Source organism: Simochromis diagramma, unplaced genomic scaffold (assembly GCF_900408965.1).
Source record: "Simochromis diagramma unplaced genomic scaffold, fSimDia1.1 OVJJ01000362.1, whole genome shotgun sequence".
NCBI classification, from domain to species: domain Eukaryota; kingdom Metazoa; phylum Chordata; class Actinopteri; order Cichliformes; family Cichlidae; genus Simochromis; species Simochromis diagramma.
Genome location: NW_024386815.1, coordinates 728081 through 753536, shown reverse-complemented (window position 1 = coordinate 753536; position 25456 = coordinate 728081). Strand labels below are relative to the sequence as shown.

The 25456-nt window shown below is 40.3% G+C and overlaps 1 protein-coding gene and 1 long non-coding RNA gene across 2 annotated transcripts; both read right to left on the bottom strand.

Annotated features, from left to right (window-relative positions):
- Positions 1-823: 823 nt before the first annotated feature.
- LOC120730728 lies at positions 824-3056 on the bottom strand. Its single transcript, XR_005695187.1, has 3 exons — positions 2795-3056; positions 2529-2695; positions 824-1902 (listed from the first exon to the last, which is right to left on the bottom strand). It is a non-coding gene; the product is annotated as an uncharacterized LOC120730728 (long non-coding RNA).
- Positions 3057-19062: 16006 nt separating this feature from the next.
- On the bottom strand, positions 19063-24556 carry LOC120730726 (B-cell receptor CD22-like). The gene is made up of 9 exons (XM_040027186.1): positions 24359-24556; positions 23782-24138; positions 23437-23697; positions 21970-22230; positions 21049-21309; positions 20688-20948; positions 20512-20599; positions 20334-20403; positions 19063-20205 (listed from the first exon to the last, which is right to left on the bottom strand). Exons 1-9 carry the CDS (start codon positions 24426-24428, stop codon positions 20101-20103), a joined length of 1734 nt encoding a protein of 577 aa, XP_039883120.1. The 5' UTR covers positions 24429-24556; the 3' UTR covers positions 19063-20100.
- Between the last annotated feature and the right edge of the window lie 900 nt (positions 24557-25456).

Sequence of the window (25456 nt, the reverse complement as noted above, 5' to 3'; positions counted from 1 at the left end):
GAAGTTTTATCAAAGCTTGTTAAGTTTCCCAACCACATTTTATCCTGATGGTCCAAGGCTTACATCTTTATGCTCACAGACGTACTTCTGTAATTAATCAGTGACCGATTTATTACTTTAAGTTACAGTGTGAGGGGCATTAATGAACATAAATCAGATTTAACTGGATTATGTGTTTAGGTCAAGAGACACAGACCTTCATCTTTAAGAGGCTCTTCTTGAATATCTAATCACGATGTTTGCCATGCAAGTACACTGGGTGGTTGTTTTTAACAGAATCATTTGATGATTCTGATGAAATGAAGTATTGTTTCAATGAGTTGTGGCACCATTCTTGCTTTAGCAGTGAAAGGAGTCAGGTAGGGCTCCATCAGGAAGAGGGCCCCAGAGGTCCTATCCCCCCGCCCACTTCCCTGGGGCTTGAACATCAGTGGATTTCCACTTAAGCAAAGCCTCATCAAGTTCCTGCAAACAGCACCACACACACACTATCATGTACGGAGCAGAGTGTGGATGCTGTGTCTAAGACCACGATCATTGTGTTTCCACCATCTGGTGCAAGCTTCATCTGTCTCACTGTGTTCTCCTAAAGGCCAAGACAGCAGGACAGTGAAATCAGTCTCACTTATAGTTGCCAGAAATCAGTGGATGTGAGATTAATGGTGGTAATCAGGTTATGCATTTGTTGTCTTCTCAGCAGGTGGGAAACATCTCTCTTTATTTGTTTATGTACATGTGTATCAGAAATCTATTTTCCTGTACAGCTCAGGTTTAAGGCACAATGTTGATCTAATCTAATGAAGATCAGTGCCTTTTTAGAGTCAGTGAAAATACTGACATTAGTGACGTTAACCCTTGACTAAGAGTTTCTTAGTCAATTGTTAATGGGAAACACATTTCCACACCACCATCTTCTAAGCTGTGATGCTACATGTGCAGCAGCAAACGTCCAATTAGTACCGATCAGAAGGTTGGAGGTTCGATCGCTGCCTGATCTGGTCTGTATCTCAAAGTATCCTTGGACACGATACTGAACCCCAAACTGCTCTTTCATGTGTCCATCAGAGTATGAATGTTAGATAGAAAGAACTTAGGTACAGAAAAGTGCTTGTATGAATGGGTGAATGAGGTGTATAAAGTACTTTGAGTGCTTGAGTAGAAAAGTGCTATTTAAGAACAAGGATGTGCAAGAATTTGCTAGACACGCTCTTCTTTTTCCAAAACTAAAAATGTTATTTCAAATTTGGCAGCCTGTGTGTCAAAGAGACTGAAGAGTAACTAAAGGGCAAAGTCCAGGAATACAGCCAAACTCAGGAGATCAGTTAGGAGCACAACTGAGCAAAGGTGATTCAAAAAAATGGAGAGAAGCTCTGCCATGCTGAGCAGACTGGTTTACAGCCACAAGAGAGACTCAGCGTTCACAGATCATAAAATCTTCAGGGAGCAAAGCTCTCAGAGATGCTATAATGCAATCCACAGATAGAATACAGTCAATAAACTCAGTAGGAGTGCATGGATAGCTTTTTGTTCAGCTTTTTCTTCGTATCCTTTTTCCCCCTTTCTAAAGTCTCTTCAGAGGCTTTGCAATTTGTCAAACAGCAGCTGGTAAAAAGGCTTTTGCAGGGAGGCAGGGAGCCTGTTCAAACCAGATTATGCTTGATTTGATGACTGCAGAGAACTTGGGGCTGACAGCTCAGATTAGAATCGGTTCTCCCTTGAAAAGGCATTAGTGTGTTCTGTCATGGCAGGATTTCTGTTCAATGTGCAGGTAGATTGAAATCAAAGGGCACCAAAGACACCCAAACCTGAGGGATCATTACGTGACACCCAAAGCATCTGAGCAGTCTTATTCCTTCATCTGTACCAAATTACTCAGATTCACAGACGTCGTGCACAGCAGACCTGCAATACAACAATGAATAACAGGAGTTACGCCTGCGTTTGACAGGTCAAAATGTCACAGGGAGCAGTTCAGTTAAGTTTCATTCCCCTCCAGAAATCACTTCATGCATGATTATCAGGAACCTTTGAGTAATGACAGCACTTAAATGAGTGTTTTCTTACCATATTCCACTTTGCCACCAAGTTTTAGGATGAGAACGTTTTTTTTTCTACTTCTATTTTTTTTTATATCGTTGTTATTATTTCTGTTGTAATTTGTGTTTGTTTTTTGTTTGTTTGTTCAGTTTTTCAGCCTTGTTGCATTTTTTTCTATTTCCGTTGTGTTTTATTCAACTTCTGTTACATTTTGCAGGATTTTGCAGCTTTTTCTATTGACGGGTGTTTTCTTCAGGGACACCATATTATCATTATCTTTAAAACTGCATTTGAAACTTAATGCTGAGTTTTTACTTTCTGCAGTTGAAGTTATCTAAAGAAACTGTGTGTGGGTGCAGCTGAAAAAACGTCTTTTGGCAAATAACACAGAAATTCTGAAATCCTCTACTGCTTATATCAAACAGAATAAAAGAAACCAAAGCTAAACTCTAAAAGATTATTTATTTCAGCTTGTTTACAGTTATCCACACCTCACAGCTTTTTATGGGTTGATAGTTTTCCTGATCCAATCTGCATACTCAGGATCACAGAGGTCCATGAAGGCAGCCGGTGCTCTGCATACAAAGTCCGGATCTCCCACAAAAGAAGAGACCCCATAAATCCTGCCATTATGAACCACTCCTCCACCAGAGTCTCCCTCCAAGACAGAAATACAGTTTCCCAGTTTTATAAAATCTTTCTGTATTTTGAATGTTTAATAAATGCAGCTGTGAGCTGAGGGATCATGCAAACTCACTCGACATATATCTTTCCCAGGACTTTGTCCACAGAACCAGTGTTGATAGCTCTTGACTCGGTGGACCTCGGGGAATTATTTCTATAAAATATCATTGAGCTCTGTACAGCTGACAACCTCAGTCTCTGCACAGTGAAGAGAGGGTGATTCACCAGGTTCTAGAAAAAAGGGACAATTAGTTCAGCTTAAAGCACTGTTTTAAAAAATGATGCAGATTTGTATTTTATGCAGAAAGAAATAAAATGGTCTGAGCTCACGATTTATCGATTTATCGATAAAAATTGATTCTGGCTTGGATAACGTGATATCAATTCATTAAAATCCTGAATCGATTTTTTAAGGTTCAAGGTTCTTTATTTGTCACATACATAGTTATACAAGTATAACACACAGTGAAATGTAGCCTGACACGCTCCTCGACATGTGCAAAAATTGTGGGGGTGGGGGTGGGGGGGTAGAGGAAGAACATTATATATACAGTATATACATTGGGTGAATGTGCAGTAGTAGCAGCAAGCAGGTGAATTCTATACATTAATATGAATAGACTGACTATTTTACAGGATAGACAATATAAACATATTTAAAATTAAAGGAATTGAAATGTACATTGTGCCTTGGTTTAGAGTGTTTGGAAGAGTCCTGACTCAGTCAATTATAGATGATGTGAGAGGGCGGGTGTGTGTGTTTAGGGCACGGATGGCTTGGGGATAGAAGCTCCTCTTGAGTCTCTCTGTCCTTGCCCGGATGATGCGGAACCTTCTACCAGATTGCAGAAGTTGGAACAGTTTGTTGCCAGGATGGGACGTGTCCTTCAGTATCTGCGCTGCTCTAGTCCGGCATCTCCTGGTGTAGGTGTCCTGAAGCGGGGGGAGAGCAATCCTGCAGCAGCGTTCTGCTGTACGGATCACTCTCTGGAGAGCTTTTTGGTCCTTCACACAGCTGTTCCCAAACCACGATGTCATGTTCTGTGTGAGGATGCTCTCCACAGCGCCTGTATAGAAAATCCTGAGGATCTTTGGAGAGACCCTGAACTTCCTCAGTTGTCGTAGGTGATACAGGCGCTGCCTAGCCTTTTTGGTCTGGACCTGAATGTGGGCAGCCCATGTCAGGTCTGAGGAGATGTGGACACCAAGATACTTGAAGGACTGCACCCTCTCCACTGGAGCTCCATTGATGATAATGGGCTTGTAGTCTCTGTGCTGACCCCTTCTGAAGTCCTACCACCAGCTCCTTGGTCTTGCCGACGTTCAGCTGGAGGTGGTTGTCCTGGCACCACGATGCCAGATTCTTCACTTCATCCATGTAGGCCGCCTCATCGTTGTTGGAGATGGAACCCAACACCACTGTGTCGTCAGCAAACTTCACAATGGTGTTGGAGCCATGGGTGGCCACACAGTCTGAAGTGTAGAGGGAGTAGAGCAGTGGCGAGAGGACACATCCCTGAGGTGCTCCTGTGTTGATGGTGATGCTGTTGGAGAAGCACCTGCCCACCCTCACCACCTGAGTTCTGCCAGTGAGGAAGTCCAACACCCATGCACACAGACGGCTGTTAAGTCCCAGATCCCTGAGCTTTGTGAACAGTCTGCAGGGCACTATTGTGTTAAACGCTGAACTGTAATCAACAAACAGCATTCTCACATAGTTACCCTGTTTCTTGTCCACGTGGCTGAGAGTGGTGTGTAGGACGTGGGCGATGGCATCCTCTGTGGATCTGTTGGATCTGTAGGCGAACTGCAGCGGATCTGTGGTGTCTGGGATGGAGGAGAATATTATTAATATAGATTTATTTAGCCCAAAACGCCAGACTCTCAGGTTAAACCTCACAAAATTTCAAGAACCACCAAACAGCTAAAATAGTAAATGAGAGCAGGAACACGGATTCTACACAAAGACGTAAACACACAGCGCGGACCCGCGGATCAGAATCAGTGAGATGTCGCCTTTCTCACCCAACGGCACGGACACGGTCGGGGCTGAAAGCCGACAGCTCCTGATTCCGATGTTTCGGCGGCTCCGCGCTTTGTGTTTACGCCCTTTTTGCGCTGATTCTAAAGCTGTTAGTTTTATCTCTCTCCAAACAATATTGACCGAACCAGCAGCAAAAGAAGATCCAAACTGCGCTTCACATAAACATCGTAATGAATTCACTCTGACCTTTGCTGTTTTGCTTCCACCACACTTCATGCACAGCTCTCTCTCTCTCTCTCTCTGTACTTCAAGAACAGTTTCCAGTCCAAAAATCTGTTTTCTACATTATTCGCTTGCTTGTTACGCACAAGTCTACCGTTGTTTACAGGCTGTCGGCTGATGTTTTTTTCCCTTTTACTTACTTCTGAAAAGAAAACCTAATTTCTGCTTTTCAATAGGCTTCTGAACAAATGTAAACTTTTTAAAGTTATGCAAAATGCTGTGTCTGTAATAAAACCGCTGTAACTTCAGAGGTAATGTTCATGTGTTGATTAATGGTTTTCTTTCGTTTTTGATGTACTGCAGAATATTTTTATAAAATCCCGGGCCAGGAAAATCACCTTCTGTGTTTTATCTTCAGCTACTTTGACACAAAGGCATCTGCTGTGATGCTCACACCTTTGACAAAGTCTTGCGAGTGTCAGCTTCCTTTTTATAGATACAAAAATATGTAAATGTACTGATCTGAATTATAATATTTCTGACTGTCTGAGGCAAAATTTCCCTGATTTAAATCGAATCGAATTGAATCGAAACGTGGATCGAATTGATTCGGGACCTTGTGAATCTGAATCGATTCTAGAAATCAGTGACGATACCCAGCCCTAGTTACACTCTTCCTGTTATTAACAGCAGGGGGCACTATCAGCCACAGACTGAGAGCCAGATATGCTCTGCTGGTGCCTCATTGGCCTCATTTCTACAGAGGAAAGACGCTATAGTGAGAAACAGCTGAGGGGGAAAATGCTGATCTGGAGACGTCTGAGTGTTACAGAGGATATACATAGCACTGTGGTTCAGTGTCACACAATCACAAACAAATACAGCAAAGTACTAAAAAGGGTGTTGCCTCCAAAGATTGCTTTTACTGGTTTGGAGCTTAGGAGGCTTAATAACAACAGGCATGAATGAAGACAGATCAGAACAGCTGTTTGATCACAGCTACTGAACTTCAATAACTTAGTGAAACTTAAAAGAGTGTGTTTAATATATAAAGTCTTACACTCCCTTGCTCCACCACCACTAAAGCAGTTCATTAGGCATAAAGAAAGCTCAGACAGGACCACTCGAGCTTCAATCTGAGGAGACTTGTTTATACCCCACAGACGGACAGCATTTGGGCAGAACGTCCTCTCTGTCAAGGGAGGCCATCTGTGGAACAGTCTTCCTCAACCCATTAGAGAATGCTCGACATTCAATTTGTTTAAGGCAAAGGTTAAAAACTGGTTATGGACAAATCAAGTGTGTGATCATGTATGAGTTGTATAGTTTTAATGTTTTATTTGGGAACAGAATGGTGTGTATGTGTAAGTTTGGTGATGGAGTTTTTATTATGAATGAATGATGAATTTTTATGAATTATTATGTCTATTTTTATGCTTAAGGACAACAGATGGAAATTAGCCCTTGGATATAATCTGGTATGTTTACATTCATGTAATTTTTTTTTTACATTTATGTTCATTAACATGCACTGTCCTAAATAAATAAATAAATCCAGTACCAACACAATCATCCACACTCAAGAGCCTGTTGGCTTCAGAGTCAGCAGCTGAATGTCTAAAATATTAAATGTCATTTTTTGGTCCATCAGCTACAGCATGAACTGCTTAAAGTGAGAAGCAGCCTAAAGCCCGACAGATTCATCTTTCCAGACTGAAAAAATCTCAGAGTGAACCGAGTGTTGCGTTTTCAGTGTCATCTCACAAAGTCAAATCCCTTTAATGATGTTCTGTCCTGTCTTCCTCTATCAAAAGCACACAAACACTATAAAACATTGTTTCTGTGCTTTGGGTTTTTGTTTTCTACACAGAGGTATAGTGCGACTAGACCCTAAAGGTAGGCTGCTCACCTACAACCAGCTCATGACCATCTTTCCAATGGAGCTCGCTGCCCTTCTCGTGGATGAGGGTCACTGTGATCCTCCGCTGGATCCCCTGCAGCAAACATAACAGGAGCTCAGGATCACAGTGAGCACAGCTAGAGAAACATTACGCTTTAAAAGAAAATATTCAACTGTGTACAAAGGAAGCAGTTACCACTGTGTGAGTAATAAGAAAACAACATGTGCACCAATCCTGTACCTGGTGCAGCAGATAGGTACCATGACAGGGCAGGCCTCCACTGTGATCCACGATGGCTGGGATGTACCTGTGCATGGAGGGAGGAGGTGACACAACATCCCAACTTATAATGTTCTTCCTGGAGATCATTTTTATGGTTCCTTTAAAGCTTGTGCGTGAATATAACACTCCAGGTGGATAGTCACTCTCCAGTGGGCTCCAGCTCACTGATCTCAAACCAGACCAGCAGGTCGTACTTGCTGACACACTGACCCAGGTTGGATTTGGTGTTGGTGTTCAACTTGGTGGCTGCAACTGACACACACACACAAGCTCAACGTTAACAACTGGGAATTTGTCTGAATTTAAGAGAAGATGAATAAAAGTGAGCAGTATTTACTACATGCTTTGGGTGACTAAATGGAGGATGGATAGGTGACATGAAAACACTACTGACCCTTTATACTGAGCCAATAGCTCACACACTTCTATTAAATCTGTCTGTAGAGCCAGTAATCACAGAGGATAGATACTGGAAGCAAACTGAAATGTTAGGAGGAACTAAATCACACATTACAACACCAATGGCAGCACCCTGCTGTCTCACACATCGGGATCATGGTCCTGTTGAAACGGGCTAATCGCTAAAGCTCACAGTTGCATTCGTCTATACTCAATATGATCGAAAAAACAATTTTAACAAACAATTAAAAAAAGAACAAGTAAAAGATCTACTATAGCCAAAAGAAGGCCATTTACAGACTATAGCGCTGTGAAAAAGTATTTGCCTCCTTTCTGATTTCGTATTTTATTCCATATTTGTCACACTTACACGTTTCAGATCAATCCATTTATAACATTAGACAACAATGTCTAATATTAAACGGCAGTTTTCAAGGGCAAAAAGCTATCCAAACATACTTGGTCCTATATGAAAAAGTAATCTCAACGAAAACCGATACCTTGTGTGTCACCTCTGACACCAACAACTGCAGCAAGCGTTTGGTGCTAGAGGTCACATTTGGACTCTGGACCTCTGTGGAGCGTGCACATGATCTCATTACTGTCTAAAAATCCAAGGAGTGCTGAACCATTGAAAAATACACAGTAACAGGTGTGTAGCAACAAGCCTCTAACACAGTGTGTGTATGCTAGCGGCTAATCTAGCAAACAAATGAACAGAGTGCTTTTAGGTGTTGCACAAGGATAAGATGATAAACTGTGTGTCTTTTTTGTAATGACCTGCTTGAATTTACCTTAATCCAAGGAGTGGTCAGTGTGGGTAAATCTGCCATGAGCAGATAAAGTGGATGAGTGGGACTAGGTAGGTGTGCCGAAAAGAGGCAACAAAGCTGAAGCTGAAGAGTGTGGTGAGAACATAGTGGCGCCGCCAGCAGGTTTCCGGCTAGCAGGAAGACTTTGGCAGTAACACCTACAACATTGGCAGTCCCATTTTGTGAAAGCCAATAAAAAATAGCTAGGTTTCCATGTGTCATTTGTGTGGAACAATACTGCACAAGAAGCTAAATAGATTTAGAAAAACGAAAAAAAATTGTTGAAGAACAAAAGATAAATGTCCTTTTTTTATAGCATTAACTGGCCGGCTGTGTGGTGCACAGCGTTAAGAGGCCAGCATTCAGACCCCAGAGTTTAACGACCAAGTTCGAGTCTCTGACGGTTCGTCTGCTACTGCGGGGTAGGCCGAGCGAAAGACGAAGCTCCGGGCTCCTCCTTTTTCTCGCTTTTTTAAATTCACATTTATTTAGATTTATTTAGATTTCAAGCCACAAGTAAAAGCTCAGGGAAACACTTTTAAGGTACCCTATATATGTCCTTTCACATCTTATCACTTCATACAGTGCTATGGGCCAGTCTACACCTGCTACTTCCTGCACAAGCTTTTATCACACATGACCCACTGTTTACAGGTAAGAAATCCAGCAAACACCTGCCTGCTATACAGGTGAAAATAGAGCAACAGGACAGCTGAGTCTTTGACTTTATTTATTTTCTGCTGTGTTTCACTTGCATTTATTTGAAAGACTGAGTGTAAACACAAAAAAAATTATTTTATGTGCTGGAATGTGCAGAAAATAGGTTTAAATGTTAAACAAATTTCTTCTAGTCAGAATGTTGCATATAATTTAATTTTTGCTTGATGCATAAAGTTAAAAGATTAAAACTAATAAAACAAGTTTTAAAAACAGACTTTTCCATTTGATTACATTTTGTATGATGGATTATGCAGAAAAAGTAGAATTGAGCTGAAAGATCTATGGCTTTATCACCTATTCAGGTTGTAAATCATGTTTTTAAAAAGTAACTAAGTAACTAAGTAATTAATTACTTTTGAAAATAAGTAATCAGTAACGTAACGGGATTACTTTTTGGGGGAAGTAATCAGTAATAGTTACTGGTTTACTTTTTTCAAGTAATTTGACCAATACTGCTAGTTAAGTTACTACCATAGTTAATACAGTTACGGGTAACATGACAGTGCTAACCCATAACCCCGAACTCTGTAATACTGTAAATGATGAGTGATTTAAGTTAACACTAAACATTAAACAGTGTCTCCTGAACATTTATAATCAGGTGTGAGTCTGGCTGCATTGACTTTTGAAGATGCAAATTTAGCATGATGGCTGATGGTGCGTTTATTTTTTTTAAGTATGTGTTCTTGTGAGATTTTTGATCCTAAGAAAAAAAAGACAAAAAAAGACCCCCCCCCCCCCAAAAAAAAGAAACAAACAAAAAACCCAATAAAACAAAACAGACAACACAACAGCACGGGCAAAAACACACAAATAAGGCAAAATATTACGCTGCAACAACAAAAATACTACTTAAGCACCAGCAATAAACAGAAATAAAATGCCACACATCAAAGAAATGACTAAGTTTGTCCGCTGATGTGTACCTAATCCTCTCCACGTGCAACAGAGCAGTCAGTTCTGTTAGCCACATTTTGAATTGAGCTACAATATCCGACTTCCAGAGAGTCAAGATCATTTTCTTAGCAATTACCATTCCGAACAAAAATGTAGTTTGTGCAGCAGAGCTGAGGTGTAAAAGGGAAGAGGAAGATCCAAACAATGCAGTTATTGGGTCCGGCTCTAATGTGCAATTGTAGATATCAGAAAAACATTTAAAAATGTCCAACCAATAGTTATGCTATTTGGGGCAAGTCCAAAATAAATGAGTGAGAGAGGCTTCTCCAAGTTTACAATGATCATATGTGGGACTAATAGAGGGAAAAATGATGGCGTTTTTGTTGCTGAAGACAGCAAAATGTCTGCATTTGTTGACACTTTACAGAAGGCAGTGAAAAATGCAAGTTTAGGTGATTTTGTTTTTCATTTTGGTTAATTTGACATAATAGTTTTTACTGTAGTAACCAAACGACTGTCTTCTGCAAGATGACTACTGTTAAATTAGAGTAAATGGAAAATCTTGTCATTTACTTTATAATTCTTGCTTTTTTTTTTAATATTTGTTACATGTCATAAACACGGGGAAGAGGCACATGTGGGGATTCCCAGTGGACAGCAGCACGAGAGACTTCAAGGAAGGCCTCCAAACTGGATGAAGAGGAGATGGAGGTCGCTGTGTGTCGACATGGATTAATGTGTCTTTTGTGTCACTTTCACTTCAGGGACGGCAAACTGTGGTGTATTTCAGGAATGGTTACATGCCTGGCAACTATACTTCTGAACAGGTCCAACTTTTGATTTGCACTCAGAATGATTACATCAAAGAGTTTAGTTAAAAACACTAAAATGAAACCTGTAGACTTGCTTAAAGTGATTCATATTCATGAGAAACTGGAGCGTCATTATCATTGAGTTTATTTCTTTCCCTGCTAAGCAACACCAAGTCTAGCCCTGATTGGCTGATATAAGTGAAACAGACCTGTCGCTGTGTCAGTTTGAATGGGTGATTAGAGACCAGCACATGTTTGTTGCTGCTCCATGTTTTCTGCAACATTGTGTGTAGTTACTGCAGCTGTGTGTGCATTCTGCTGGCAGGAACAGGAAACAAGTGAAAGAAAACTGCATCCTGGAAGGAAAACTTAATCGGACATAACAAGTTAAAACAGTTTGCAAGTTTCAAGCCAAACTGCTGAATCTACCGTCCAGGTGCTCCTTGAAAGCGTGACTCTGTGTTGTTCTCCTTCATTCTTCTGTCTCTGTCTGTCAAATCTCAGCGTATTATAAACCAACTGTTGTCACCCTCTGCTGCTCAGTGTGCTGGCTGTTTTCTCAGGAATCTCAACCACGAGAAAGTTTATACGAACGAAGCTAAAAAACCTGTGACAGTTTGTGAAACGTCATTAGCAGCAGTGAAATAAGATTCCAAAAGTTAGTGAAATGATAGAGGCTATTTTATGCTAGAAAAATTCTTCTAGCACAAAGTGGCCCAATAAACTGAATTTTTTAATACAGAAATTCATCTAATGATAAAAAGACAAGCAGAGAATTCATTGTCTGTTTTGAATTGCAGAGCTGGGATGCTCGTCTCCTCATGGAGCGCTCTCGAGCTGTGAAGTGTCCAGATATCAGCGCTCACCTGGCTGGTACCAAGAAGGTTCAGCAAGTGCTCCCCAGACCTGGAGTCCTGGACAGATTCTTCCCAGACCAGCCTCAAGCTGTGCAGCAGATCCGAACGACATTGGCTGACCTTTACACTCTAGACACGGTGAGAAAAAGGGCACGTTTTTTTTCATTGTTTGGAAAATTTGCCATTAGATAATCCTCACCTGGGTGTTGCTGTTCAGTGTAAGCAATATCATTCACATTTATTCCTCTGATTTATTTCTCTGTGGTTGCGCGCGTCTACAGGGTCCAGAGAGGGACAAAACAGTATCAATGGCCTTGTCAGCAGCAGAATGGTTTGTCTTGAAGTCTCAGCGAGAAGGAGGAGGTACAGCGGGGGATAGAAGCATCTTTAAAAATGTTGACAATGCAGAAAACTTCTGTTTATTGCTCACCATTTATTAAACTAGGGAAGTTTAAGCAGTGCATGTGTGGATCTGCACATGCACATTTTTGTAATAAGTTAAGGAATTAAGTTAAGAAGAGTGATTAAATAAATAGTTTCTTGCATTTTTGATTTAATGATTGTGTTTAGGATTATTTCAGAAACATGTTTAGAGGATCTTTGTAAGCCTGTATTTACTTTAAAAGAAGGGAAGCCCTTCTTCATCCTACAGAAAAGGTGACACATTACAGATGAGTTCATAAAAAGTGTCTCTGTCACTCTTTCAAGGCTCTGTCACTTTTTCTTTTTTACTTGAACAGCATGGTAACGTAGGCCTAGGCTGCCATCTTGTGGCAGTGTGTTGTTACTACAACATATGAAATTGTGTTTCTATTGGAAATATAATTCAGCACCACTGAGCCGCTCTCTCAGTTACAAACTGAACCTGTTTCTTAGACATATAAATCACTAAGTACAGTGAAGCTTTTGGTTTTGTAAAATTGTTTCTTATTCTAAATGCATGTTGATTTTTATAAGGGTGAAGAGCAGTTAGCAGTGCATTCACGGACATCTTTAAACTATTAATTGAAGAATCTTTGGTCATGATGGCATGAACTAGAAACGTGAGCTCCAGGTGAGACTGCACAGAAGAACAAGTGTCCTTAAACTGCATCAACTGATGACTTCTTACAATTTTATTCTACTGTGTGTTTTTATCATTGAACGTTTCTGTCTTCAGGTTTCTCTCAGATCAAGATTGAATGTGATGACAAGGGTGATGGATGGTGTGACATGTGCTGCTGGCCCACAGAACCAGGTGAGTATGCTGTCCATGTGCTCTGCAATAATGAGGACATCCAACACTCTCAGTTAAGATTAGTTTTCATGATTGTTGCCTCAAGACCTGAGATCATGGTGGTGGGCTTGTGATGGACACACTTTTCATGGCTGAAACCTCTCCTGTAGAGGCTAAGCCTAGGGTTGAAGCCACTGGGGTGTTCGTTGGCGGGGTGACGCGATGTGCCTGGTATGCATGAAGTTATTAAACTTGATACAGTCCAATAACTCCAGCCTTACTCATCTTGTCCTTCAGATTCTTTATTTCCAGGATTTAACAGCAGCGCAGCAGTCACAAACTGTTTGCTTCCTCCCGATCAACAACACAGCTGCAGCTAATTACGTGTGTCTACCTTAAATATCTATTATATATATATATCTAATATCTTAAATATATATTGAAATAAACTGAATAGCGTTTAGAGGATAAAATGCCTGTGTTCATGAGAAGCTGAGTATCGCACTGGAGAGGAAATCGTAGGACGGAAGGCTGAAAGAAACACATGATTTTTGTAAAAAGGTGGCAAAGGTTAGAAGTAAAAATGGTTAATTTGTTTTTGATTTCTTTTACTAAAATAAGTGGTTATTTTTATTTTCATATACGCATTGCAAATGTGCTCATAATGAGTTGGCACTCAGTCTTTAGAAGGTCATAAGCTTTATTCGGCGTGATGGTCCAGACTGATATATTGCAGGTATTGACTTTGAGTGCAGAGGGCTAAATGCAAACACGCTTACACACACATAGATTATGATTAGAATAAGTCCCTGGGCCAGAGAGTCCTGAACATTCTGAATATTCTAAACCAACTTTTGAATCACTCGAGGAACAATGAATAACAACATTAGATTATTAAGGCTAGGCAGAGAGGTGTTTTGGTTTTCTGTCTTACAGAGAAAGGAACAGACACCAGACGAGGTCATGGAGATATGAGGATCCTTCGCAGCAGAGATAGACGTGGAGACTGCCGAGACAGCAACTGGGGCCAAGGGTCATGCAGTTTTGGCTCTAGTTAGTCACCTCAAAAGGATGGATCCCATAAACACAGCAATAACCATGAAGGGGTTGGCAAAAAACCAGGAACACCAGACCAACGAGGTTCGAGAGGCTCTTGGTAAAAAGGGGGACACGGCTGTGACCCCAGAATACACAGATCGTTGTTTGAAAATCGGGGCAGAATAATCCCCTGATCTGTGCAACGACTGAAGGGTGGTCTAACCCTTGAGGTCGAAGAAAGAAGAGCAGAGAATCACCCGACTGGAAGACACTGATAGCTGCAGCAATAAAGTAAAGGTTAAAAGCTCCTTGGACAGAGGTTCTAGTCTGAGTACGTTTGAAAGGTACAAGGTGGCACCAAAATGAGGTTGGGGAAACTGGAGCACCAAGATAAAGCTGTGGGAGAATTGGAGAGCGATGGGAGTGTCATCTGTAACTACTATTGTTGTTGTAATCATAGTTTTTCTTGCATCTGAACTGAACAATCACAGAGGTCATCCAATATGGTCCACTCGTTAAACGGGGACACAGGGCCTCAGGACTAAGAAGAAGAAATGGACCTCGCAAACCTGGATTCTAGGGTGTAAGTGATCTCTTTTAAAAGAGATCAAGGGGGACTGTGAGGTTATTATATTATCTTATGCCACGTTATGCCCCTGATTAATGATTGTGAAGCTATTATGTAGTTTTAGTTTACATTATTCTCCTGAATTAGAAGAAGGTGAAACTACAGGGAGTGCAGAATTATTAGGCAAGTTGTATTTTTGAGGAATAATGTTATTATTGAACAACAACCATGTTCTCAATGAACCCAAAAAACTCATTAATATCAAAGCTGAATGTTTTTGGAAGTAGTTTTTAGTTTGTTTTTAGTTTTAGCTATTTTGGGGGGATATCTGTGTGTGCAGGTGACTATTACTGTGCATAATTATTAGGCAACTTAACAAAAAACAAATATATACCCATTTCAATTATTATTATTTTTTTTTACCAGTGACACCAATATAACATCTCCACATTCACAAATATACATTTCTGACATTCAAAAACAAAACAAAAACAAATCAGCGACCAATATAGCCACCTTTCTTTGCAAGGACACTCAAAAGCCTGCCATCCATGGATTCTGTCAGTGTTTTGATCTGTTCACCATCAACATTGCGTGCAGCAGCAACCACAGCCTCCCAGACAATGTTCAGAGAGGTGTACTGTTTTCCCTCCTTGTAAATCTCACATTTGATGATGGACCACAGGTTCTCAATGGGGTTCAGATCAGGTGAACAAGGATGGCCATGTCATTAGTTTTTCTTCTTTTATACCCTTTCTTGCCAGCCACGCTGTGGAGTACTTGGACGCGTGTGATGGAGCATTGTCCTGCATGAAAATCATGTTTTTCTTGAAGGATGCAGACTTCTTCCTGTACCACTGCTTGAAGAAGGTGTCTTCCAGAAACTGGCAGTAGGACTGGGAGTTGAGCTTGACTCCATCCTCAACCCGAAAAGGCCCCACAAGCTCATCTTTGATGATACCAGCCCAAACCAGTACTCCACCTCCACCTTGCTGGCGTCTGAGTCGGACTGGAGCTCTCTGCCCTTTACCAATCCAGCCACGGGCCCATCCATCTGGCCCATCAAGACTCACTCTCATTTCATCAGTCCATAAAACCTTAGAAAAACCAGTCTTGAGATGTTTCTTGGCCCAGTCTTGACGTTTCAGCTTGTGTGTCTTGTTCAGTGGTGGTCGTCTTTCAGCCTTTCTTACCTTGGCCATGTCTCTGAGTATTGCACACCTTGTGCTTTTGGGCACTCCAGTGATGTTGCAGCTCTGAAATATGGCCAAACTGGTGGCAAGTGGCATCTTGGCAGCTGCACGCTTGACTTTTCTCAGTTCATGGGCAGTTATTTTGCGCCTTGGTTTTTCCACACGCTTCTTGCGACCCTGTTGACTATTTTGAATGAAATGCTTGATTGTTCGATGATCACGCTCCAGAAGCTTTGCAATTTTGAGACTGCTGAATCCTAGTGATGTGACGTTATGTATCGAGGCTTCGAAGCTTGTGTCGAGTAATGGAGGGGGCGTTTCCGCGATGCGCGTATCGAGGCTTGCTTCATTTATGGGAGGAGCTGAAAATGATGACGTCCGAAGCCTCGCTGCCCGGCTGTACCACGTGACTGGTTCATGAAGTGGTTCGAACTTTGCCGTGAGATATGACAGCGATATAAACCCCTCAGACTTCATTCAAAAATGTGGGTGTTTGATGGAGAGTTGCGGTTAGTGAGAGTTTGGAGACAGTTTGGAGGTTTATGAGAGTGAGGAGAGAAAGTCAGGAGAGAATGGAGCCAGCTAAGAAGAGGAGGATGTCCTCCCCTGTGTGGGAACATTTTGATCTTTTTCCTCCCAACAAGATATGTAAATTTCTACAGAAGATGTATTTCATAATACTGATGGTGCAATACAATTTATGTTAAGCTGTCTGTACTTTTGTACAAGGTGAAGTGTTTGCTATGTGCCAGGGAGCTGGGATATAACAACAACACCTCATCCATGCTTAGGCACTACAGAGCTTTGCATGAGAATAAGGGGAACACCGATTGTGGAGCAAGACCAGGTGAGCATCAAATGCAATGATAATATAGGATGCAGTAATGTTACTAAATGATATAACAATATTATACAACTGTTATAAGTTACGTGTGTGATATTTATATTTGTGCTTTGATTTATTGTCTTTCCTCAGGAGAACAATCTCAAATAGATGAAGACCTGGTTAGCATGGTGATTGAGGACTCACAGCCATTTAGTGTTGTGGAGGACAAAGGATTTAAAAGATTTGTTAAATCATTAAATCCTAGCTATGTTCTCCCCACTAAAAAGGTCATAAAAGCAGTGAAAATTTAGTTTTTACAGAATAAAATGTGAACAGGCAGGACTGACGCCTCAGTGTGTAGCTGTCCATACCTCAACGTTACAAAAGCACAACCACTGTCCACACCCCAACCACACCTCACCTCACAGTAAATGATCATTTCCATTTTAAGCATTTCCAAATGATCATTTTCCATACTGCCAGTATAAATATACAAAGTATACTGCATCACTACAATATAGATGTTTTACACACTCCTTTTGTTGTTGACATTTACAGGCTGTGTGCAAAAGGCCACACTCTTCAAATTCATGCCAACTAATATTTTTACATATTTATCCAGTAGGTGTCCTACTAGAGCAAATGAAGCTTCAAGAAGCTTTGTGCTGGGATGAACCAATTGGATGAAAAGCTTCAGTGCTTCATGAAGCTTCATCTGCCCATCACTACTGAATCCCTCTGCAAGATATCTCACTATTTTTGACTTTTCTGAGCCTGTCAAGTCCTTCTTTTGACCCATTTTGCCAAAGGAAAGGACGTTGCCTAATAATTATGCACACCTGATATAGGGTGTTGATGTCATTAGACCACACCCCTTCTCATTACAGAGATGCACATCACCTAATATGCTTAATTGGTAGTAGGCTTTCGAGCCTATACAGCTTGGAGTAAGACAACATGCATGAAGAGGATGATGTGGACAAAATACTCATTTGCCAAAAAATTCTGCACTCCCTGTACTCTCGAAAGGATTTTACATAACAACAGACTTTGACAAGACAAGGAACAAAACAGAGCATGGAGAGGTGGCAGCTTTTATACACAACTGGAAACCTCAGGACAGTCTCATAGGCATCGCTACTGTTCTTCTGTGGAAAAACTCCACAATAGCCTTTACCTTGTCCACGGTTGTTTTCACTACCTTCAGGCAATCTTTAAATCATCAGGTTTAATGTATGTGCCAGACACGGGTGGTGAGTCCGCTTCAGAATTTTTATGGCTTTGGTGATGTTTGCAGCATTATCATAACAGTACACCACTTTGTCCTGTCTTGCCACTCATTTGCCACTCTTAATAGCTCCTGTACCAGGTTTTCTGCAGTGTTTCTGTCAGTGAAGTCAAAGCAGTCCAGCTGGAAAGATGTCATCTTGTAAATTTCAATAAAGTGGCAAGTGACAGGCATGAAAGAGCAGGTGGTTCTAGAGGTCCAGCAGTCAGTTGTCAGGCAAACTGATGGAAGTTTTTTCACCCTGTCTTGCCATAATGCACGTTCTGTGTCATATAGTTTTGGGATCATTGTTAGGGATGGTGTTTTTCTGCTAGGTAGAGTGTACATGGGATTTAAGCCTTTAAAAGTTCTAAAATGGACAATGCTATGAAAATAGATCTAATGATTTCATCCTGTCATGGGTTGAGTCCAATAAGTATGATGATCTAAAGGCAGATACACAAAGGCTGACTGGAATGAACTAAAAGCAAGTCATTTATTTGGCTGATTGCACAAATATATACATGAAAAAATGAAAACTATTAACTACTAAAACCAAAACTTGAACCCACATTCAGCATAAGGTGCCCTGGAGAAGATACACAGGCATTCTGACATAAGATATGGGGGACAGCGAAAATGTATACACAGACGGCTAATTAGGGGAAGTGAAAAGAGCTGGAGAGAACAAGACACAGGTGGACTAAATCACAAGAGATGAGACAAACAAAGCAAAGCACAAGGACAACGACTCTCAAAGCAAAACAGGGAGTTACATAACTAAATGAGGAAGACAAATGAAACATGAATGAAGAGGAAAGGACACCCTCAGGGAGGAATTAACACTAATGAGCCATGTGGACTTATTAAAGGACCCAAAACGCAGGCAAAGAACAGATGATATGAGTGAATGTTTATTTTCAAAGTGGCAAAATGACACCAACAGGGAGATTAACGCAGACGAACCGGCAACATGCAGAAGAACACACAGCAGTAATCAAGGGATGGGAGACGGGGGGACACGCCTGGGAGAAATCACAGCTGACGAGACAGGGGAAACGTAAACTGAACACACTCACATGAGATAGAGACCTTCAGAATAAAACAGGAAACTAGCAGACACAGAGAACCAGACAAGACACTGAACTTAGACAGATTCACGAGCAGACACAGTGACACCATGGACAGACAGAGGGGACACAGGCAGGCATGAAACAAAACCCTAACACATAGCAAACCTAAACAAAAGACATAACAGAATAAACAAGAACAAGAAATATAAAGAAACACAAAACACTAAGTTGTCAGACTCAGGACCATGACAAAAATAGCTGAGAACTGAAAAAAAAACAGCACTGGTGACAGTGTTGAGATGTGAGGAGACAGGAGCTTCATCTTAATATTATTTCTTTGGAACCATTTTTATTTTACATGTTTAGCCCTGTTTAATATATCAAAGATATATCAGAGATTTTATTCAAGAAGTGCTTATGGAGGAAATATACAAATATATGTGATTTAATGCAAATAGAGTGGTCAGATAAACATCAGAGCTGGATGACTATACCTGCTACAGCATTAGGTTATCACCTCTCTTCTGATTGACATCAACTATTTTATGCAACAAATGTATATGAGTTTATAATTTACATCTGCACAAAGCCTCGCTGGTTTCAAAGATGTACATAACACACAGTGTCTCTGGATAAATTAATCTTTCTGTTGACAAAATAGAAGGATTCAGAAGAAAAAAAATACATGTAAACTGTATTTGTCTTTAATATAGGAGAATGCAATCTGAAAATAAACGTTAAAACAATCTAAAGCTAAATTGAAAAAAAGAAAACTTTCTACAAACCTTCACCCTGCACTTAGAGAAAACCGAAATGATGCTACAACTTCAGTTGAAGAAGTTGCTGTTGTTTAGAAGGAGGGGAGATACATGGTGTGAGTTTGATGTAAAGAAGACTTTACATTTTGTATTTACAAAAACATCAGAAGTATACAACAGAAGGCTGAAACTGTTTCCCACAGTTTATCTCACAGTTTAACAGCAAACAAAAGCTCACTGATCTAAAGGGCAAATAAAGTAGAAAGCAAAACGTCTTACAAATATCTCATTAGCTCTTTGAAGCATCACATCATCATGCGGTAGCAATAAAATTAATACAAATTTTTTTTTGAAATGTCTTGCTAAATTTAAGAAAAAGAAAAAAGCTTAAGTTTAATGTGTCCACTTCATTCCCGCCTCACCTCAGTCTCCTGTACTACTTTAAGGATGACAATTCTCTCTTTAAATCATTTTTAATCTGGTTCAACAAGTAAATAATATTTACGAGGTACGTGATTTCAGTTCATTTTGTTTCTTCCATGCAGGACTCTCAGCTAGTTGGACTTCACTCCAGATCTTCCTGCACCTTCTTGTCTGTCTGTGCTTGCTGCGAAGGCCTTCAAGGCTGAAAGGTTCTCATAAACAGAAGGAGAATCTAACTGATGGAGAGAGATTAAAATAATGATAAGACTAAAAGAGCTTCTTTAAACATGTATTGCATTGTGGTAAAATTATTACTGGCTCTAATTCATATTGCAAAAACTGTCTGTTGTGTAGCACTTCTTACCTGGATCATATCAGCAGTTCCATCTGCTCCAGTATGTAAGTTTGCCCGTTTCTTCTTCCTGGATAAATTCCTATAACAAATCAATTTTTATTGAAACTTAATCAGCAGCTTTAAAGATAAAGTTGGGGGAAAAAGAAAAGTAATGGAACTGATGATTTTATATATACATATATATTACCTTATCTGTATACTCAACAAAAACAAAGGAATCAGCATCAGAACCACCAGACTCAACCTGATGATATTCGCGATTATTACTGATTTCACTAAAAAGAAGACAAACAAACAGGATGCAAGTCTGAGTTGCACATCTAGTTTCACAGATCATTCAACTGTGAGGAGCATCAGACTGACCTGCCACAACATCCAGCTGTAAGATGGAGTTCTGATGTCCTCTTGAGTTCTGGGCAACACAGTAATAACTCCCACTGTGTTCAGGTTGGATGTCAGTGATGGTGAAGTTCTGTCCTGATGCCTTTGGTGACTCATCATCCTCCTTGTACCAGGTGTAGTTAGCTGCTGGGTTAGCATCACTGCTACAGGTCAGAGTGACTGAACTGCCCTCCACTATCTCAGCAGAGGGACTCACTGACACAGAGGGAAGTCTCGGAGGATCTAGCAAACAGTAAATTAAAAACTATGTAAATTTATATTCAAATTCTGTTAAGATTCTTAAAAAGTATTTTGAACGTTTAGACTGACAAAAAACACTCACATTGTACATCCACTGATAGAGAGGTAGAGTTGGCCTCTCCATGCACATTCTCAGACTTGCAGGAATAATCCCCACTGTCCTCCAACCTGATGGAGATAAAGTGATAAACACCCTGTTGTCCTACTGACAGTACTTTGTTGTCTTTGTACCAGGTGTAATTAGCTGCTGGGTTAGCATCACTGCTGCAGATCAGATTTACAGGGCTGCCTTCCACTATCTCATCAGAGGGACTCACTGATAGAGACAGAAACTTTGGAGCATCTGAAAGAGAAGGTAAAGACACAGAGAGTTTGCCTGTCCATTGATGACTTAAGCATGTTCATGTAGTGTGATCGTTGGATTAGGTAATTGGATTTATATAATCCTTTGGTTGCCAATCAGGTCTCTCTCATGACATGTAAGAGTCTAATTTCTGTCCTTCAACCACTCAAATCAATACAAAGGATGTAAATATAGGAAAGTCTTCTACTTATCATTCTGAAAGTCAAATGAAACCAAACCCAACCAAAAGAAACCTACAGATTCAACCAGAATCACAAAAAATATGTTCAAAGCAGAAACAAATCTGTGCTGTTGTGGAGGGTTTTGTGGCATTCAGACAATTACAGTACCACCCATCTATCCATCCATCCATCCATCCATCCATCTATCCATCCTCTTATCTTTGTAAGGGTCACGGAGGGGCTGGAGCCTATGCCAGCTGCCATAGGGCAGGAGGCAGGTGTTGCAGGGACAGACTGATAGCCATTCACACTCACAATCACACCTATGGACAATTTAGAATGACCAATTAACCCAACCCCACTAACTGCATGTCTTACTGATGGTTTACATCTCAGGGATGTATATCCAGAAGCCATTTGGAATCCAGAGTGCTTTACTGAAGCTGCACAGTGAACAACTAGCCATGTTTTTACTTACATTTTACATCAAGAAGTTTGTTCCTAGACGTCTTCATCCCCAGCTTGTTTCTGGCTTTACAGTAATACTCTCCAGAGTCAGAGGACTGAATGGAGCTGAACCCAAGCTGGAAGCTCTCACTGAGAGGTTTGCGATCATTGTTCTTGTACCAGGTATATTTAGCTGCTGGGTTAGCATCACTGCTACAGGTCAGAGTCACTGAACTGCCCTCCACTATCTCAGCAGAGGGACTCACTGACACAGAGGGAAGCTTTGGAGCATCTGGAGGAGGAAACATGAACATATTTAATGTTTAATTACACATTATCATTGAGTTTTCATAGTAGAAGATAAAACTACATGCCCCGCCAATAACACTACAGCTCACATTAAACAAACACTCATGGGTCATTCTTTAATGCTTTCTTTAGACCAAAGATGGTCTGAATCTCCTGATTTATGAGCCCCAGAGTTAGGTTTGAAAATGGGTCTGACGATTTTATCCAGCAGTGAATATGTCATTCGCTAACACGTGGAGATCAGGCACAGTACTATGAAAAAGTATTTCCCCCCTTACAGATTTCTTTTTAAAAATGTTACTAATTTATCACACCTCTAGAACTTTTGAATAAAGATACCACTTAAATCGATAGCTGGATAGCTTTTTCTCTTAATAACCCTTTAAACCCTGACCTAAACCAGGGGTGGGCAACTCCAGGCCTCGAGGACCAGTGTCCTGCATGTTTTAATTGTAGTCTTGATCTAACACAGCTGATTCAGATGGTTAAAGGGTTAAATGAAATGAAATCAATTAAAACACTATTTAAAAGCTGCATTTTGCATTCGTCTAATGGTAAAATGTGTTTGATGACCACAAACAAACAAGTGGCAAAAATGCAAAAAACTAAGAAATCAAGGAGGCAGATATTTTACATAAATATTACAAGCAGCAAATCCAAACTCTGTCACATGTGCTCAGTGTGAATTCTCATCAGGTCTCATCACCAGTGGTGGACCTGCCAGTTCTGGTGTTATCTTATTAAAGCCAGTGCATCTGCACAGTGCTAGGCTGTGATTACAAGTCTGACTAAAGGATTTCCTACTCCACCCTGATGCAGTCTGTTTCTGACAGTTTGTCCGTTACATAAACATGCACATGAGTAGTTCACTCAGGTTCGTTTTATAGCTCTCTGGCAATGTTGTTCCTCTTCCTCCAGACACTCTTTGATGCTCTTTTATCACCTTCATCTCATGCATCCATCAGATACGAGAACACTAACATGAAGGATTCACAGAGGTTGCTTTTTCCTAAATGTACCAAAGTCCCTGCAGTTTGACTTTGTGTTCATTGAGCAGTACATGTCTGGAAGCCAATAGAATAAAGTGAATAAAATAATAATCTACTGAAGCTACTGAATGAACTACAGTACCAGAATATCAATATATGAAGAAATGTATTTTTTAAAATATTAATGGTCTTTTACTCACAATTCACAATGATGATGTTGTTACCAGTCCTTTTTGTCCCCAGGTCGTTTACAGCTATGCAGTAATACTCTCCAGCATCAGAAGACTGAATGGAGCTGAAGATGAGCTGGGAGTCTTTACTGAGAGGTTTCTGATCATCCTCCTTGTACCAGGTGTAATTAGCTGCTGGGTTAGCATCACTGCTACAGGTCAGAGTCACAGAGCTGCCCTCCACTATCTCACCCGAGAGAGTCACTGACACAGAGTGGTGTATTGGAGCATCTGGAGGAAGAAAAAAAACCATAAACACGTGTAATGCAACAGTTACAGATACATAGAAACATCAATGTTATTTTTTTTTTTTACCTGCAACAAGCAAAGTGACTCCAGGAGAGCCAGTATAACGTCCACTACGATTGTTTGTCTCAAACCTGAACTTGTATTGAGCTGAGTCGCTCTCTCTCAGGTCTGTGATTCTCAGAGTGCTGTTGTTCCGAAAAAAATAATACTCCACTCGAGCGTCATAGTTTGGATCAGTTTTTAGATCCACAGGTACATCTTGTTTCAATTTAGTAAACCATAATCTTTTCTGAACTTCAATAGTTTCATTATTTATTCTGGGTGGGTATGTGTAGGTGCAGCGTATCTCCACTGATGATCCTTTTACAGCACAGATCTGAGTAGAAGTGTAAGTCACTCCCCAGCCATTCTGACTCCGTACCACTGTAACACAGAGCACATCAGAAAACACAATAACACATGTGCTATTGTATCTGGAGTAAATGAATTTGTTTTAGTGCAATGACAGCAGAATTCCAAAATGGTTTTGCATCTGTTGATCAACATTTTGTGTTATTATATCACTGACTCACTTGTCATTTCAACCACCTGTTTGTTTTCAGAGCAAAAAGATCAAATGGTCTTATCTGTAGACATACAGTACCTGACACAGAAAGCAGAACGATAAAAACTCCTCTGAGTGCTGCAGTTAAACTCATAGCCGCTCCTGTCATCTGTCTGTGTGACTTCAGAGAAGAAAAGAAATGTTAGCAGGTAAATAATGTATCCAGGAATTAGACACATCAAAAAACAATTCTCACACTGTCTCTTAAGATGCCTTTCTGATGTGGTCTGCAGGCAGAAAACTAAGTTCAGGTTAGTAAAAGCGCCCTTCCTTCCTTTTCACACCTCTAATACACACAGTGATGCAAATGTATCAGTTTTTCATTGTCACAATTCAATCCTAATTTATAATATGTGTGAGAACATAATAAAAGTTCAAGTTTCTGGTTTGTTAGGAGTAAACTAATAATAAAACAGCTTTTTAAAATTATTATTTATTTAGTGTTTTCTGTTTTTTTGCACTCAGATACCTTTGTGGGTTTCTGCTCTCTAAGTCACTAATAAAAGCCACAACATGTAGCGACTAGCACCCACCATCACATCCGGTTTAGTTGAGTTATTTTTTTACTTTGAACAACCAACACTGCAGAAATGCATGTGACCAAAACAATTCAGTAAAACCATACAGCCTGTGTGTGGGCTTCCTCTTCTGTCTTTGTTTTAAGCCAATTTATGTCTTTAAAAGACTTTTTACAGTAGCTCTCTTTAGAAGGCTTCACTGAGAGGTCTGAGAGGGTCATGCTGTTCTGTAGTGCATGAGGGTTAAAACTACTCATAAGCATAAGATGTATAAATGGGTCTTGTAGCTATATGCCACAGTGGCTGATGAAGAGGTGATCATTGTGATCAACATATCACAAAAAGGTTAATTTGAGAAAATCTAAATTAGCTGTATGTAAGCGGCAATAAATGAAAAACCACAGGACCCATCATACAAGCTAGTTTAGAGGTAATTCTTACAAAGATTAATAACACAAAAAACATGTCTATGCAAACTCCCAAACTATAACAACACAACTGCTTTAGGAATTTAACTTTTATCCCACCAGATTTTAATACTTACAGTTAAAATTGTACTCCTCTTTCACTTTATCTCTCACTTCGACCGCCATTGTTACAAGAACAAAATTCTCCAGTA